An 18,103-nucleotide genomic window follows, 5' to 3' on the forward strand; every position below is an offset into this window, starting at 1 on the left:
GCTACCTAAGCCTTTGACACAAAATCCCCGGTTCAGATCTTACCTCTATCATGGAATCACTAGATGGCAGCTCTGTCTGTCTCTCAGCCTCAATACCCCCATCTGCAATATATACAATAGTAATATTATTTTATCTTCCATAATTGTAACGTGATTACAAATAGATAATGCATGAAAACATTATTCAAATGTTTTTATGGATGTCAAGAAAGACAGACATTGAGGATTCTCGTCTGGGTCACTAGGTGTTCGCTGAAGTTGGGAGAGGTAGTGGGATTTAAAGGGGAACATTCTTAGCCTTTTACCCATTTTTTCTTTCGTGTTTGTGCTCTCCTGGATGCTATTCTTTCAGTCAGTACAAATATATGTGACAATATAAATACAACTGGGAGGGGGTATCTAGAAAAGAAGAAACAAAAACATCTTAAGAGGATGATGCACCCTTGTGGCTTCAAAAACAGCAACATGAGAAGCACAACAAAAGTTACTAGAGTAGTTTCACCAGGCCTTATCACATGTGAAACAGGAGCTCCAATTCAAAGCAAGGGGGGAGCAGAGTCACTTTGGATCCAAGGCAATTCACGTGATGTATTATCATACCTGAGGAACAAAATTATAGTCTTTACTTGGGCAAAGCAGAGCGAGTGCACATTGTATAACCACACCAGAGGGATTCAACTATTCAAATTGGCACCCGTATACATGTTCAGTGGGGCTCTGGACACTGTCATCCTTCCCTACTCCATCCTTAGCTGTCATCTTTCATTGGGGTGAAGAGGGAGGCAGGGGATGATGGGTCAGGTGGCAGGCTGGCAGAGGGGGCAAGATCGGGATGAAGGAGCAGGCAGGGGATGATGGGACAGGTGCTAAAGTGGCAGAAGGGGCAAGTTCAGGGTGAAGGAGCAGGCAGGGGATGAAGGGACAGGTGGCAGAGAGGGCGAGATCAGGGTGAAGGAGGAGGCAGGGGATGATGAGACAGGTCATAGGGTGCCAGAGGGGGCGAGATCGGGGTGAAGGAGCAGGCAGGGGGTGATGGGACAGGTGGCAGGGTGGCAGAGGGGGTGAGATCAGGGTGAAGGAGGAGGCAGGGATGATGGGACAGGTCTCACGGGGTCACTGGGGGCAAGATCGGAGTGATCTTCCACACCAGACCAATTTGAAGTTTCCAAGTGAGCTTGGAAACAATTTTTGTGAATTCGCTTGTTACTGAATTCACAAAAATGAGGAGTCACTCTGAATTGACTGTGGATCTGCCTTGGAATGACCCCCATAGAAAGCAATCATGTCTGATAATACATCACGTTATAATATGAATATGCATTGCTGGACCCACAGTGATTCCCCTTGTGTGACAAGGCCCACCGTTAATTAACAAGATTAGATCCAGCATCATGCCATGTCTATCTAGTAGGGGAGGGTGTTGAGCCTGGTTGCAGAGCAGGAAAGTGGGCCCATTTTCCTGTTTCTAATTTCACCCCATTCTCTTCATCCCATAAAGGTGTAATAGAGTGTGAAATTGACTAGATGAAGTTGTAAGCAGCTTTGGTTCTTATCAGTTTTATTCCTAGATGAAGAAAAGAAATTTAAGGGAGTGGGAGAGAAGTTTTTCTTTTTCTTTTATGTGCTGCAGAACGATATTGCACAATGAGGAGAGAGAAATGACTTTTAAGGAACAGGAAATGCTCTTCGACTGGTGTTTGAACAAGTATTCCTATTAAGAAGGTAGCCTTTTCTTTTCCATAGGTTGTTTGAGTGTTCATGTGGATGAATGCATGCCCTTAATACACTAAAAAGGGCGCTCAAGAATACCATAAAGTTTGCTTCAGGCAAGGAATTGAATGGAACTGTATAATTAATTACCAACTGTATCATGAGTATTATCCAACGGGTTCTTGCGGTTGTTCATTATTTTATCCCACTTTTAGTTTTTTAAAACTAATAAACCTCTTTAGTTTAGTTTTTTTTTTAAATTTATCCCATAATGAATCTTGAAACAAGGCCCTTTAAAAATATTTATTATCCATTTTTAAAAAATAACATACCAAATTGAAATCATCAAATGTTCATCAAAGCAATGAATAATAATTCCAGTAATGTTTAAGTGTCAACATTTCCTGGCAATACAATGATAGTCAAGGGCCTAAATCCAATTGCTAGTCCCAGCTAGAATAGATCCATTAAATTAATAAAATTTTTGAAGGCCTTCAGATCCTGTCTGATCTTGGAAGCTAAGCAGGGTCATCCCTAGTATTTCATGTGAACTTGAATGTTGGAATTACTGCTGATTACTGGTGCTTTGGCTGCTTCCAACTACTGCTTGAGATACTAAGAAAGAATCCTACCAAAAATTACTACAGACTATAAAGAGTTACTTTAAAGTCTTGTGTGCTGTCAGTGAGGTGCTTGGGAAGTTATCACCTCAACACAGTTAATAGTGGATAAAATCATTGAAGCCAGTGAAAGCCTGATTCAGGCATCCATTCACAGTACACAGTGATACCAACATGGTTGTACTTTAACTTCCATGGCAGCATCCTTTGGGATCCTGGAATTTGCAGTTTGATGAGGCACCAGAGCAATCTGGCTGAGAATTCTAAGTACCCCTTTCTTCCTTCAAATCCCAAGATTGTATAGGGTAGAACCATGAGAGTTAAATGTGGAATCATAGTGATATAATTGTATAGTATGAAAGAGCCCTAGGCAAAAGAGTTCAGCCACTGACCTGTGCATTTACTGCACATTTATCATCTCATTTACCGGCATTTGGTTATTTACTATATTATCAATCAACTTTGTTTAAATTCATTACATACTTAATATATAAAACAACTAAAATACAGAAAACCCCATCCATTAATTGTTTAAAGGATGCAAACTTTATTTAAAATTCTCTTATTCCTATTAAGTGCATATATCCTATTAAACAACCATCAAAAGAAGGCTTTTCAGTAAGAGAAAATTAAGATAGAATAATCACGTTCAAAAAGTTCAACAACAAGTTCAAAAGCATAGATCCATAAAAGAAATTTGTCACATTGCAGTTTTAAAAATCAGGTTCTCTGTGGCAAAATATTTTCAGAAAAGAACTGGCTGGTCTCTTCTGGGAGGCTCTTTCATTGTGTGGTGGCATCAATAAAATGCCCTGCACTCAAGTTTGAATTGTTCTAAATTAAAGAAGGTATATGATGGATAGGTAGCCTTACATTATGTTCAAGGTGAAGCATACAATTACGCACTGAAGTAAGCATGTAGACACCAGTCCAGATTTGAACCACCATATTATTATTATTATTATTATTATTATTATTATTATTATTATTATTATTATTATTATTATCCTTTATTTATGAAGCGCTGTAAATTTACACAGCGCTGTACATACCATCTTTTAGTTAGATGATTCCCTACCCACGGGCTTACAATCTAAAAAGACATGATACAGAAGGAGAAGGGAGTGGTGGAGGGAAAGGGTAAGAGGTCCAGCAGTTCCTCTCTACCTCCAAGGCCTGGACCAAGGCAGATGGACTGGAGGGAGGGCTTGGCTTCATCATGGATGGTTAATCTTCTTCCAGGGAAAATACATACTCTCAAGTAGGATAATACATATACAGTATAGCTATGGAGAAGAGATTTAACATCATTTGCAAAGAAGTCTCACGCATGTGCAGCTCCTCACCAGGAGGGTTCACTACAATTTGGAATCTTACTTTGAAACAAGATGTTAGATGCTTTAAAAACCAAATGAATATGCAAATATACCTGCACTGGATCTAGGGTCCAAAACACACTGCAGAAATAATCCAGTTTGAGACTGCTTTAACTGCCCTGGCTCCATACTAGGGAATTCTGGGAACTGTAGTGGTTGTGAGATATTCAGCCTTCTCTGTCAGAGAGCTTTGGTGCCACAATATACTACAGTTCCCAGGATTCCCTAGCATGGAGCCAAAACCATTAAAGCGGTCTTAAACTGGATTATTTCTGCAGTGTGTTTTGGACCTAGGACACCATTGCTCTTTGGTTTCTAAACACATAAAAAGGTATTGGTTACTGTGAACATGGATAGATCTGAGGTTGCTTTATTGTGCTTAACATATGCTTGAATTCTGCTGATGGAGGAGGGAGGGGGTAAACTAATTTTTTCTGTTAAGCTGACTCACTTTCCAGCTTGGTAAGGCTTTTGTGTCTTCGGGCAGAAGTGTGGCTGTGCTTTCTCTTTGGATCAATAACAATCCCATGAAGGATATGCTGTTAAAAGTGCTATGACTGATTATGATAGGTGGAAAGTATTGCTGCATTCTGTCAGGCTTCTGGCCTATCCCTCACTGACCAGCAGTCTTATCGAAAATCATTCCAGCTCAGCAGGTTATCCATCAAGCAGTATGCTACACCATTGTTGGAACAGTGCTATGAGTCTTGTACGTTGTCATATATCATAGCTTTCAAGATGTTGATAAAGGCTGTTAATGAATACAGTAACTTACAGCACCCTGGGAAGAACGTTAAGGATGCTCTGTGTGTTCACAGTATTGTACTTTCTGTAGCAATACAGTCCTTCGGAGAGGCAGGAAATAAAAATAAACATTATTATTATTATTATTATTATTATTATTATTATTATTATTATTACATTTTGGGGGGCATCAGTTTTCTACATGGAATGGAATGGAATTTTGATAACACTAGGAAATGCCAGCTGCTTTTCTATCTTTCTGTCATAGACAGAAACATGTAATCAGAAATCTAGGTCTGGAAATCAAAGCTATTTTTGAGTGATTTCTATGTCCTGCACAATTTCTTATGCTCACAATGTCCATTCCCTTATTCCTTGCTCAGGGTAGCAGTTGTGCAGTTGTTCCCCTTGTCATAAGCATTTCTCTCCTTCAATCCTTCTTTACCTTGGTCGCTGATAAAATCTGCCAATTGTGATGAGGAACCTGTGGCTCTCCCGAAGTTGTTGGACTGCACCTTCTCTCAGCCCTATCCAGTATAGCTAACAGTGTAAGGTAGATCAGGAGATAGGGATTCGACCTGTGCTAAATACGGCTTACTCTCTCCCTGAGGATGCAATGTTGTAATGTGGATGTACACCTGGACTCAAATTTGAGCCTAGTGGACCAGGTTTCAGTGGTAGCCAAGAGTGTGTTTGCACACTTAAAGCTAGTGAGCTAGCTGCACCCAGTACTGTAACATGCTTTACATGGGGCTGCCTTTGAAGAGTGTTTAGAAGCTGCAGTTGCTGCAAAGAACTGCAGCTCTTTGTTAATTTGGACTGGGTAAAAGGACCATACCATTCCCTTGCTACAAAAGCTCCACTGGTTGCTGGTCTGTTTCCAGGAACAATTCAGATTGCTGGTTATGACCTATAAAGCCTTATATGGCTTAAACCTAGGTTATCTGGTTTCTACTGCGTCACCTTCATAGCTGCCTATGCCTGAAGCTCCAAGAATCTTTTTGACTGGTTGGCATATTCCACAATAGCCAAACATGGATAATTAAAGGTCTTCTCTGCTTTCAGAATTTCATATGCCTAATCTCCTATCTTAAAGACCTGGTGGTCTGACTTATACATGACTCCAGTGTGTAAGTTTGACAAATGTTGCAGGGCATAAGGACAAGCATTTTCCCTCTCATCCCAACTTTGGGTAGAAATACCAGGGTTCATCATGCCTAGCTGAATTTCTAAGACTGTTTACTTGGATTTTTCCACCCAATAAGGCCATGCCTCAGAGCACAGAAAGCCTTCATATTGGAAGGGTCAGTAACTAGGCTCCTGATTTCTGCTGTATAAATGTAGGATGGAAAACCTGAGGCCCTATGGATGTTGAACTGCAGTACCCATCATGCCTCACCATTCACTATGATGGCAAGGCCTGATGAAACCTGTGGTTCAACAATATCTGGAAGACCAGACATTTTCCCACATCTATTGTAAACAGACACAATGTATTGTTCACCTATCCTTTTCCTTTTTGTACTTTTATAAAACTGTCCTTTTGAATGACCTGTTAATGCCCATTTCCCACCTTCTGTTTACTTTCTGCAGTATACAGATATACATCCAGGTGTGTATTCACATAATTGTGTAGACGTTAAACTAGACAGGCTTTTTGAAATACAGACTTGTATTCATATTTTGATCAAGACATGCCAGAAAAGATTCAAGAAAGAAAGAAAAAATCCCATTGATGGGATTTCTTTGATCAAAGGTAGGAGGTGCTGCAGAAGCAGTATTGTGGGTTTTCTTTTAGTATAGGAAGAGATTGTCAATGTGCTTCTTGCTAAGCCTTGTTGAAGTTAAATGTTTTATAATATTATTTTGTGTCTTAAAGAACATATCTAAGCGTGCCTTGGGAAAAATCTTACTGAGCACTTTGGAATCCTGCTGTGACCCACAACATGGTAAGAAAGCAAAACCATGCATGGAGAGCTTACTGCTAAGAGTCTGTAAGAGGCTTCCTAAAACATTCATTCATTTAAGGACATACTTTTGCTAGACTTTCCAGTCTAGAGACTACCTTTCGATCACATTACTGCACATACTTCTCTGGCTCAATTGTAGTGTACTGTAGTATATTGTGGCACCAGAGCAATATGACAGAGAAAGATAAATGTCTCACAAAACTACAGTTCCCAGAATTTCCTAGTACTGAGCCAGGGCAGTTAAAGCAGTCTCAAACTGGATTATATCTGCCATGTGTTTTAGACCTCAGAAATGGTAAATGTTCAAGGATAGTCAAGAACTTTAATCCCTTGGGGGTCAGGGGTATATTCAGGTGGCAGGAAGATCGCTCTAACAACTACAGGTCGATACCAAAGGATTTCAGTAAGCCCAGGCACAAGTCAAAAGACAACCACTTATAGACCTAGAGGGGCAAGAGAGATGAAAGAATGGATAGCTGGTGCTCTTCGTAGATGGACAAAAATTCATAGGGTTTGTACTATTTATAGCTATTTTGTATTTAGGATGTCAAGAGTGCCTACATAATATGCTGACGTGACATATATACATAATATGGGGGAAATACTTATCTAATTGAGCACATCAGTGAGAGATTAATAAAGATAAATTTCACAAGAAAAACAAACATTGACATGCTTTGAGAGATTTTAAATGGTTACTGATAAGCTGCTTTATGCCTTCCTGTCTTTGATATTACATAAAAATGGAAATATGCTTTGTTACGAGATTTTCACCCATGTTCTACATTGGCTACTTAGATACAAATGCACAACTAAGTAATGTCACCTGGTCTGATTCCGCCAGCTCACCTTAACAGCCAGCAGCTACATCAAACAAAGGAGGTTGTTCATCTGAAGGGCACAAGCAGGATGACATTTCCAGACCTTTCCACCAGCCAGCTAGGCTGCAACAATCAGAAGCAGGACTCCTATCATAATTCCTTATCACAGACACTGGTGGGAGGAGGCCAGAAATGTCACCTTCCTTGTGCCATGCTCAGCAGCAAAATAGACCTCCTTTGCTTGATGTGGCTGCTGGCTGCTAAGTAGGATGGAGGAGGAAATGTTATTTAGTTACTGGTGAAAGTTACAGGTTACTGGTTACAAGGCCCAATGCAGCTATTGGCTGTAAGGTGGGCTTTAGTGGAGGCATTTACAATCATGGAATAGTGCCATGATTGTAACCACACAGTGTTACTCTGTATAATTATAGTCACAGTTTTTAATGGTTGGATCAAACTACACAAGAGGTTTGTCATATAATTCTGCCCTAAAGTATGGTTGGTTGGTTGGTTGGTTGGTCGGTCGGTCTGTACTGATAAATAACTAGCTCAGGGAGTATGATCCAAATGGCATCTCCCTTTACTGAATTTGCATTGCCTGAAACATTCCATCCTCTCAACTTACTCTTTTCCTGTGGGCTTGCACAGCATTACAAGGAGGCTGAATATATACCTTCTACCCTTAGTTTTTCTACCAGCTACTCCACTATCTAATGCATTCCACTGGTGTAAAGAAAAGAGTACAGAGGAAAGCTGCATCCTTTGGTGACGGAAGTAGGTCATCTTCTTTGTAATAACCTTTCATGTTTGTACAAAACCTACATTTGCAGAGTCCTCTCCCCAGGCAATAGTCTGCTGTGCAGAAGCTGTTGTCACAAGAATCTTCATGATCTGAAGGCTTTGATTTGATTACTTTGTTCCTAATTGTAAAGCTTTTGTGTCTGATGTCTGTAGGGGAAACTGATGTATTATATTTTATCAGTTTGTATGAGGAAACAGGGTTTTTCATAGGCAAAAATGGGTTGAGGAAAGAAAAATGGGTTGAGAAGGCTCTGGAAGATTATCTGATAGAATGAAAGCATAGAGAAAACTTCCATTATCTCTTCATCCTGTGTAGAAGAACTTGTGCAGATACTGGACACTTGCAACGCAAGGCCGAAATTATGATTGTTTCAGCATGAGAAAGGAAATAACAGAAGGAACTGATGTCCTTGAACTATGAAATTGCAAAGTGTTTTATTTATTGAAATGGATGATGGTGACGATGTTTGTAATTGTTTAATCCAGAGGTAATTAAGGCATGGATCATTGTGACTCATTCACATTTCTCAGGAAGAGGTGTAGTTGGTGAAGCTTTGAATGAAGGATTTCAGTGGGGGCTCAAGTGGGAAAAGAAAGGGTAAAATCCTTATGTGGCCAAAAAAAAAAACAAAAAAACCCACAAAAAACCCCATAGTGGTTGTGACAAGTCATTATAAAAAGTGGCATGACACTTGAAGTGATGTATTTAGCATCATGCTAAGTTTGACCCCAGTGACATCATCAGCAGGCCATGTTTCCAATAGTTTCTCTCATTTTCAAACTCTGCGGGGCATTGAAGCGCATGAAATGCATTCCATGTCTATTTTCACCATAGGTTATTTAAAAAGGCACAAAGCCAAGAATAGTTCTTTCTGCTTTCATTTGTGTATTACCATTTTTTGGAATGAAATAGTTATGATCTAATTCCACCTCAACACAAGAAACAAATCTAAATTAACTGGAATTACATATAACAATACTATACTGGTAAGTTCTCCTTGGTGCTCCTCTTTTTATAAACAGGAAAAACATATGTTATTATTTAAATATTTCTTGATTACAATATAAGTAGTATTAGGCTGCAGCTCTTTGCACATTTCATTGGGAGTAAGCTTCACTGAATGTCATAAATCTTTCTCCTGAATGAATATGCATAGGGCTGTGTTACAAAGCCACACACAAAGAGAATGGTTCATAGGGATAAGAAACTGATACTGAAATGGAATGTATGTGAGTCGAAAGCCAAATCTTTATGACTGAATGAGGTCCAATTAATTGCTGATACTAGTTGTATGAAATGACACAACTTGCATTAAATAATGGGGTAAAACTTTATTAAAGTCACTCTGACATTTCCCGTATTACTCTCTGACCGACTTTTATTTTTGCTTTGGATATTTGTCTTACAGATATAACTATTGTGGTACAATAACAAAGAAAGAACTACTGTAGTTTGGTTGTTATCCAAAATCCAATGTAGATATATGTTTTAAATTTAATTTGTATGGGCATAATTATATAAATCTACATGTAGGTATATCTTATATTTTCTAGTGTGGCATTTTAGTCCACATTTGTATGATCTAAAAAGCCTGTCCAGAGGCAGAGTCCCAAATGCTTTGACATATTCATCTTTGGAATTTTCCATACCTCAGTACACATAATTGGCTGCTAGGTCAAGAAAACGCACAGCATTATGGCAACAAAACATTTGGAGTCATACTTAAACAGTATAAGGTTGAGGAAAGAAGACTGTGTGGGAAGATGTTATTTTCATCAGCAGTCCTCATGTCAAACTTAAATAACAGCTCTGTTGCTTAAAATGCAGTTCTAGTAGTGTACATCTTCTTTTTTTGTACATTAAAAAGAATTACTTGGGCCCAAATGGATGAATGAATCTTTAATTCATTCAATGATGCTTCAAATGTAAATGAATTAAGCCCGAAACTCTCTATTTATGTTTGCCTTTCTAATGTTTCCAACAGAGCTACACTTCTTATTACAGCAGTGACTTCCCCAAAACTATATAATGAAGTGTTACCATTTTGAAACCCCAAAGGCAATGGCTACCATTGGTTAGAATTTAATCCATGAGAACCATCCCATTTGTGCTCTCAAATGTTTGTGTATGTGCCTTCAAGTCGTCTGTTGGCTTATGACGACCCAATGAATTTCATAGGGTTTTCTTAAGCAAAGAGCACAGAAGTGGTTTTGCTAGTTCCTTCCTCTGAAATTTGGGGCCTGAACAGACAGGCCAAAATAAAGATGCTTCAGGTCACTTTGGAGATGTGCTGTTTAAATGACACACACATCTTAAGAGGCCAGAAGCTGCACTCCAGTCCTTAGGACTGGAGCGTGGCTTTGGCATGGCTTCTGGCCTCTTAGGACACATGCAGCATTTAAACAGCATACCTCCAAAGTGACCCAAAAGCAGCTTTATTTTGGCCTGTCTGTTCAGGCCCATAGTCCACAGCACTTTATATTTATTGGCAGTCTGCCATCCAAGTAATTTGATCTTCTAAGCAACTGACCCTGCTTAGTTTCCAAGATCAGACAGGACCTGGTGCTTTTAGGATATTTATAGCTAATATTTAATTATGAAATCAAAGCAAATTCTGTTTTCACCACAGTGATAGTAAATTACTATTACTTTGGTGAAAAGCAAACCTGATTTGAGGAATGAGACAACGTTGGCAGGTAAATTTTTTATCTAACTGTGACTATCATTCCAGCCCACTTAGCATTAGGGCATTGTTTCACTATATAGACAGATATATTTCAAAATCCGTTCTTTGTGCAGTCAAGGATTATGATTTAATAACCAGCATGTGTGAAGTACCATGAACAGTCAAGTCACAGGAGGTTGCTTTGCTTGATCTGAACAGGGATATTGACATAAGACCCCAGCTCTCATTCAGATTTGATACTTTACTAGTCCAGCACTCTGTTCCCATGGCGGCAAACCAGATGTCAATCAGATGGCAGCAGATGTAAGGGCAGGAGGCATTCTTCCAACCATATTTCCCCACAACTGGTATACAGTGGCATATTGTTTCTAATATTGAACGGCAATATGTAGACATAGTAACAGGTAGCCATTGATAGCCATATCCTCCATGGCAGGTATCACTACATCTTCTGCTACTGAATTACATAGTTTAAGTGTGTCTGTATGTATGTAAGAATCATATTTTATATGGTTTTGGTTTTGCTAAACTGCTAATATACTAACTGTTTTTCTTCATTTCCTCTTCTTTTAAAGGAAAACCACATATTGCTGAAATCTTAGATACCCTCTGCCATAAGCTGACTACCTGTGAACTCATTCAAAACAACCCTCTTGAAAAAACTCCAGGACATCAATCTTTGGCTAACCCTTTGGTTATTTCCTGTTGATCAACAGTGCATCCAACAGTGTGCTGTGATAATTACTGTCAAATGCTTGTAAGATTCAATGCAAAAGCAAAGGATGCCCTCCCAACTGCAGACTAGTCAAATTCACAAGCAGAGACAGTTGAAGAATTATAAGGAGCCATTTCATATCGTCAGACGAATGAACACAGTGAAGCCCAATACTGACTACTCTGATTGGTAGCACATCTTGCAATCATCTCTCTAAGTGCAGATTTTCCTTATCCCTCTACAAGGAGCCCTATTCAATGGAAAATGCTTGGAATTCATACTTCACACTGTCTGTACACTAATTCTGAATCCTAGTGTTACACACATTTTCTGAGCAAAACCTATCCAGGACATTAGCCACTCTCCATGAGAATTATTTAATAAGTGATATGCAGGGCCTCCATTTTATTAGTATCAGAGATATAACCATCCATTATATGAAAAATATTCTGCAGCTAATGATGTAGAACATTGTGCCCCTGATTGGAATTGGAGATATTCATTTGCATTTTCCAAATTACCTGTTTTAATACAGTAGCTTGTTTTCCCTTGTGCATTTGGCTGGTAGGCAAAAATGTGATCTTAATGTACAAATGGAAAACTTCCATTTCAATTTAAAAAATAGACTGAGGTTACTTATAATTTACAGTGGGATAGGAAGACTTAAAGCTTGCAGAATGTACTTTCTTCTATACTTGAAACCCAAAATCCACCCACAAAGTAGTATTCAGAGGGGAGATCATACATATAGAATAAAAGAACAGGATGTTTTTCTTCTTCAATAAATAAACCAGTTTCTAGTTCCCTTAATTTTCTTCCTTTTTAGCAGGCTGTTTTAGGGTATGAGGAGATCCTTATTCTTGTTGTACTATTTAAAAAAAACATTAAGGAAATCCTTCCTAAGCTATTCAGACATCTGCCAGTAGATCCCATTCTCCCTTCTGCCCAGCCAGGAAAAGCTGAACTCCAGAGCCCCACAGTCTAAAGTGCTCCAAATGCTTTCCTGGATGGCAGCAAGTGACTGGCAGATGCCTCATCATCACTACCTGGGCCAGCATTTTGGAACTTGTCAGAGCCAATGATGTGGGCAGGAGCTGGAAGTGGGAATTCTCTCCAGTTGCAGCTCCAGGCATTTCTGCCTGCAACCCAGGCTGCACTGTCAAGGGTTGTGAGGAGTTGTAGTTCAACAACATCTTAACATATATTGGAAATATAGAAGCCATTGTAAAACTTAAAAGAGTGGTGGGATAAAGAGAAGGGAAATATTAGTTGAATGCATTATAGCTGAAGTAATGCACATGTCAGTCTGAAGTTCTTCCCATAAGAGCATGGAGTCTTTAATCAGCTGTACTGCTCTGACCATATTTGCCTTACAGCAATCTGTAAAGTTTCACTGCCTAAGATTTGTGTGTGCTAGAAAAGATATATGTTTGTATTGTATATGTATGTGCGTTTAGTATTTAACTCTAGAATTATGTTTGCATTTCTGTCCAACTGGACATTTTATTTAAAATTACAGTTATTTTACAAATGTACTTATGCATTTATAGTAACTTCTAACTGCTGTCTTTAATTACCATAGATTTTAGATTGCTTTATTACAGTTTTTATTCAGACCTTGGAAGTTTACTTTTTAAAAAGAAATTAATTCATTGCCAACATGATAACTAACTCATTGCATTACTCTTTGTTTTTCTTTTACCTTGTGTTACTTTTTTAAAAATAGGACTCATAAGAGAATGGTATAATGCCTGAAAATTCCTGTCAAAATGCCTCAAAAATGCCCTTTAAAGGTAATTTTCAGAAGTGGATTAAAAGCAATATACAACACACCAATAAAGTAGCCTGTTCACATTACTTCTGAAAGTAGTTTTATTTTTTGACACCAAGACTTTCTATTAAGGACTCGTATCACACCAGCATGCTGCCTCACCACAATCATGTTAGTTTAAGAATGGAAGCATATCAGTTTGGCATAATGTTTATCTGTTTGGTCATGTGATCTGTTTTCCGTACTGTCAAACACCATCTTTTGGGGGAAGGGGGGATGAGAAATTGTGGCTGCCAATCACCACCTGAAGCTGGCTGCTGTGTGAATGTGCAGCTCTCCCCTCAAAGTGTAGGGCTGCTGCATGCCCATTCACACAACAGCCCATGCTTCATGAGGAAAGCAGGAGGAGACAAGTGATCCTAGCTGCTAACTGCCTCCTGAAGCTGGCTGCTGTGCAAATGAGCACAGAGCAGCTGGCTTCAGGGAAGGTGGTGCAGTCATTGTAAGGGAGGAAAGAGGAAGAGGAGCACCCACACCACAGGAGCGCCTCACTAGTGGATCTATAATGGAAGCATCTTATTACACAAAGGCAGCAATGAAATAGCAGTGAGAATGAGAAAGCCTGTTGATGGGTTTTGCCCATCAATAAAAAGGAGCACTACAGTAACAAATGGAATGCAAGGCAGCACCGGGAGGGACATGACATTATGTGATAAATACTGGCCAAAGACACTTTTATTCTTTAAAGATTCCACTTTTTAGCCTCATATCCTAAAGTCACACAACACAAATAACAAAGAGTGTTGTGGCACCTTAAAGATTAATCAGTTTTAACTGAATAAAGGTTTGTGGACTTCACTCCTTGATCATTTTCATACTAGCCATTTATAGTACCAAGATTTCGTTTTCACTGCCAGGACATGGAATTTGCAGTTTAGGTGGAGGCATTTTGAATTCTCAGTCCGAGAGCCCCTCTATTGCTGTACTAGACTAAGAAACCCCAGGATTCCAAAGGAGGCAGCCTTAGCAGTTAGATTTAAATCATATCAATAATTGTGTTGTGTGAAATCTGACACATCTAAAAAAGTGGGCATCAATCCAGACTCTTTGTTTTTGCTACAACCTCCTAGACATTACTGAACTTTTGGGCTCCAGACTAACTAACAAGAAAGGGAAATCAGCTGAGCAAGTGTTTCTATCCACATCGTTACTAGATGGGATTATGAAGCTACAACAAGTTTCTAAATTGTCCAGACGTTAGATTGAGAATTCTCAGGTGAAATCAATGAGATTTACAGCATTATTTGTCACCATGTTTACCTGCAAGTAAGATTGGGTGCAATCCTTTAGCCCTGTACTGCAATATTTTTTAAAGCACTTGTAAGAAAAAGAAATTTGGAACAATGAAATTGTTTTATGATGCAATAACTAAACTAACAAAGCAATTAGGTGAATTTGTACATTTATTGGAAGGCACAAATGGTAGCAAAAGATAAAAGCTGTCTCCTGTTCAGGTTTTGAGTAAGCAGGTTGCTTTCACAGAGCTTCCATACAATCCATCCAGGAGAGGCAGGCTGCCTGGCTTCAAAGCTCTGTGCCAGGAGAGGGCCTGGATCATAAACATTTTCCCAACAGTAACAACATAGCAAAAAGGAGAGCTTGGCAACCACAAAGAATAGGAAAAGGAGAAAGGGCAGCATTGCTCATTGAACAGAATACAGCAAAAGGCCCACACTGGGGGGAAGGGATTTCCTTGAGTGGGGATAGACATGTGTAATTCCACTTGTAATGTAGAGCTGAATAAATAAATAAAACATTGGAAAAGAAGGTATTTTGTAGATTTCAATTCAAAACCATCTGCTGCCTCCCTGCCTGCTCTGTGGTATAGTGCAAACACTCTTAGGCTACAGGAAGGGCCAATCCAACAATCACTAGCATTGTAGCACTTATGGTGACTTGTATATTTACATCAGTATATTGGAGCCGGAGCTGGAGTACAGATTGGCCTACACCCATATAAGTTTAAAATGTGGTTGCCTGAGTGAATGACTGGAAGAGAAAAGCCACCGCTAAAATACCTGGCCAAGATCAGATGTAACAAACAGTGCCACTGTTGTAGCAGAGCCATGCCATCCCCATACTACCCCAAACTACCTTCACAGCCAGGCAGCACCCCAAATGAAAGGTTTGGGGTGTTGGGAAATGATGTTGACAGTGCTGTTCCCAGTCATGGGGCACACCAGGACCTCTTCAGGGTCCTGCTATATCTACTCCCAATTCCCTCAATGATGAGGAAAGCATTGCAGACATCATTTTCCAGCACCCTTATCTGCCTCATAAACCCATCTGGTGGAGCACTGCCTGTCTGAAAATGTGGCTTTCGGGGGTCATGTTTGGTCATTAATGTCCAAAATGTATGAGGTTGTGAGGTTTATAACAACTGAACATCTCTATTCATAATTTCTGACCTCCCTGAATAAGACTGCAGCTATACATATTACATATTATCTCAGGTGCGTACAAGTGAGGAAACTACAGCGGGCCCTCAGTATCTGCTGGTTCCAGGACCCATCATGGATACCAAAATTTGTGGATGCTCAAGTCCCATTATATGCAATTTTATAGTAAAAAAAAAGGCATCCCTTATATAAAATGGCAACATCAAAATTGGCTTTCTGGAATTTTATGTGTGTAAATATTTTCAAACCGTGGCTGGTTGAAACCATGGATGCAGAATCCCTGGATATGGAAGGCCGACTGTACATTAAAGAAAGCTGCTCATGATCCTGGAAAACTTATAAAGCTGTAGGCATCTGGTGTGTACATTCTTGCCTTCCCCACAACAGTTTAGGGCACAGACCAACAAACCACATACCTTTGAATGTTTGGCTCTGACTCTCATCAGCCTGAGACAGCATGGGCAATTGTCAGGGGCAGTGGCATCACTTGGAGGTTCAAGGGGTGTGACATCCCAAAGGAGAGCTGACAGCCTGTCAGGAGGGTGAGAAAAGGTGAGCATACTCCTCCAGGTTTCGCTACCATGGCAAATGAGAAGCCTTTCTAAGCTTCACTGTGGAGGCATCTCCCTCCTGATGAGGCCACCACCACAGTGAAGGAGAAAGGTGAGTGCACCCCTCCAGGCTTTGCCACAGTACTGGCTTCCTCCTTAGGAGGTGGGTGCTGTGGTGAAGGAGAGGATGAGTGTGACCTTTTGGCCACGACTGCCCCCCTTAGCCCTGGCAGCCCCCTACACACACCAGGCGACACCCAGGGTAGGGACATCACCAGTCAGGGGTGATGATTACTGTAGTTCAGTGCCTGGAGGGTCACAGGTTGCCCAAAGCTATCTTATTATTTCTGAGGAAAAATAAGCAGCTGAATATTAGTATTATATACACTTTTGAAGTGTTACTTTCCCAGACCTTATGGGAATCAGAAGACTTGTGGATTTGCCGACACCAACAGATAATTTAGGGAACAGAAGAAGAACAAAGAACTAAAATGTAACCCAAATCCTCCTCCTCAGAAAATGGCTGAGGCCGCAGGCTCATTTCAAATGTGCATTTTCCCTATAAATTAGCAATGTTTGTTTTCAGGCCACAGAGCAATTAGTGTATAAATATATCCTGAGGAGCAAAATATTATGTAAAACTATGCAGTGTGCTAGTGACAGTAATAGGAAGCCTGTATGCAGGTAACAAATGCAAGGTCATACCCTGAATATATTTGCACTATTGTGCCTATAATTTAGAGCTTATAATAAAAATACCAAATATAAATGGGACTAAACAGACAGCCTCAGAATTAAATTTGCCATTATATAAACCAAGTGCATTTCCTAGTAATGTAAAATACGAAGGTGTGAAACCAAATTAAAAAGGAAAATGTGTTTCCCTTGTTTCTTTGTGATAATTTTTTTCCAAAGAGCAGATCACCAAGCCAGTATCCATACTTAGAAGCAGCTGGGAACATCTTGGACAACTGCTAGAAGCCAGATTCAACCTCTTGAATGTGAATTGCTGTGAGAGTCATAAATGCCACTTGTACAAGCCTTATCAAACAGTATAAGTTGACGCTACTAGGTGCTGATGAAAAAGAATACAAATAATAGGAAAGAAGTATGTGACATACCTCAGAGAATATACCTGCCCAGAGGATGGTAGCATCTTCAGCTCATTATGGATACATTCTTGATATATTTTTACTTCTCTTTGGGATATCTAATACATTAAACTGCCATCTCTCCTAATGAGAAGCTGAGGAGCTATGTAATGCACATGTCCTGTAGCTCAGACAAAACACCAATTAAGGTGTAACCAGAGAAAGGGAAAACTGTCATTGCATACAGGTGGCTGCTTCTGTGAAGAGTTGAGTAATGAACAGGTGCTGAGAGAAGATTTTCTAAGAAATTATAGTGGAATACACTCAATACAGGATGCTAGAGAACCTCCCTTCTTATGAGAAAATAGTCACAAAAGGCCAAACTAGATGTGACATGGGAGATAAATCTCCTACTTTCTTAAATGTCTACATTACATCTGTTGAGTTTTTTCATCAAAGATAAATTGGCTAATCCAAATGTTTTGTTCCCAGTCTGTTCCAAAAGTAGAACAAAACCCAACCCAACTATCTGGTGATGCCACTGACTGTCAATAGCAAACTGAAACAACTGGAAACACAGTGCTCAAAAACTGTTGCAGGCAACTTGCAGGGGTAAAGGGAACACACACATTTCTTGCCACAGGACCTTGACAGGCTCTATCCAACCAGTGCCTGCCATTTTAAGGAGGTTTGCATGGAGGTGTGAAGGCCTTGGACAAAAATAGAAAAATTGGGAGGGGGGCTAATTTCTTTCTCTCCCCCACCCTGAGATGTTCTAGAACATTTA

General features: G+C 39.7%; 1 protein-coding gene across 1 annotated transcript in view; it reads left to right on the forward strand.

Annotated features, from left to right (window-relative positions):
* Positions 1-13,286, forward strand: part of EFCC1 (EF-hand and coiled-coil domain containing 1) — a 104,344-nt gene extending 91,058 nt beyond the window's left edge. The window contains exons 7-8 of the mRNA XM_042447471.1: positions 6,330-6,399; positions 11,305-13,286. Coding sequence (XP_042303405.1) covers positions 6,330-6,399; positions 11,305-11,438 — 204 coding nt within the window. The 3' untranslated portion in view covers positions 11,439-13,286. The remainder of the gene's footprint in view (positions 1-6,329; positions 6,400-11,304) is intronic.
* The last annotated feature ends 4,817 nt before the right edge of the window (positions 13,287-18,103 follow it).

Source organism: Sceloporus undulatus, chromosome 2, assembly GCF_019175285.1.
Source record: "Sceloporus undulatus isolate JIND9_A2432 ecotype Alabama chromosome 2, SceUnd_v1.1, whole genome shotgun sequence".
In the NCBI taxonomy this organism is placed as follows: Eukaryota; Metazoa; Chordata; class Lepidosauria; order Squamata; family Phrynosomatidae; genus Sceloporus; species Sceloporus undulatus.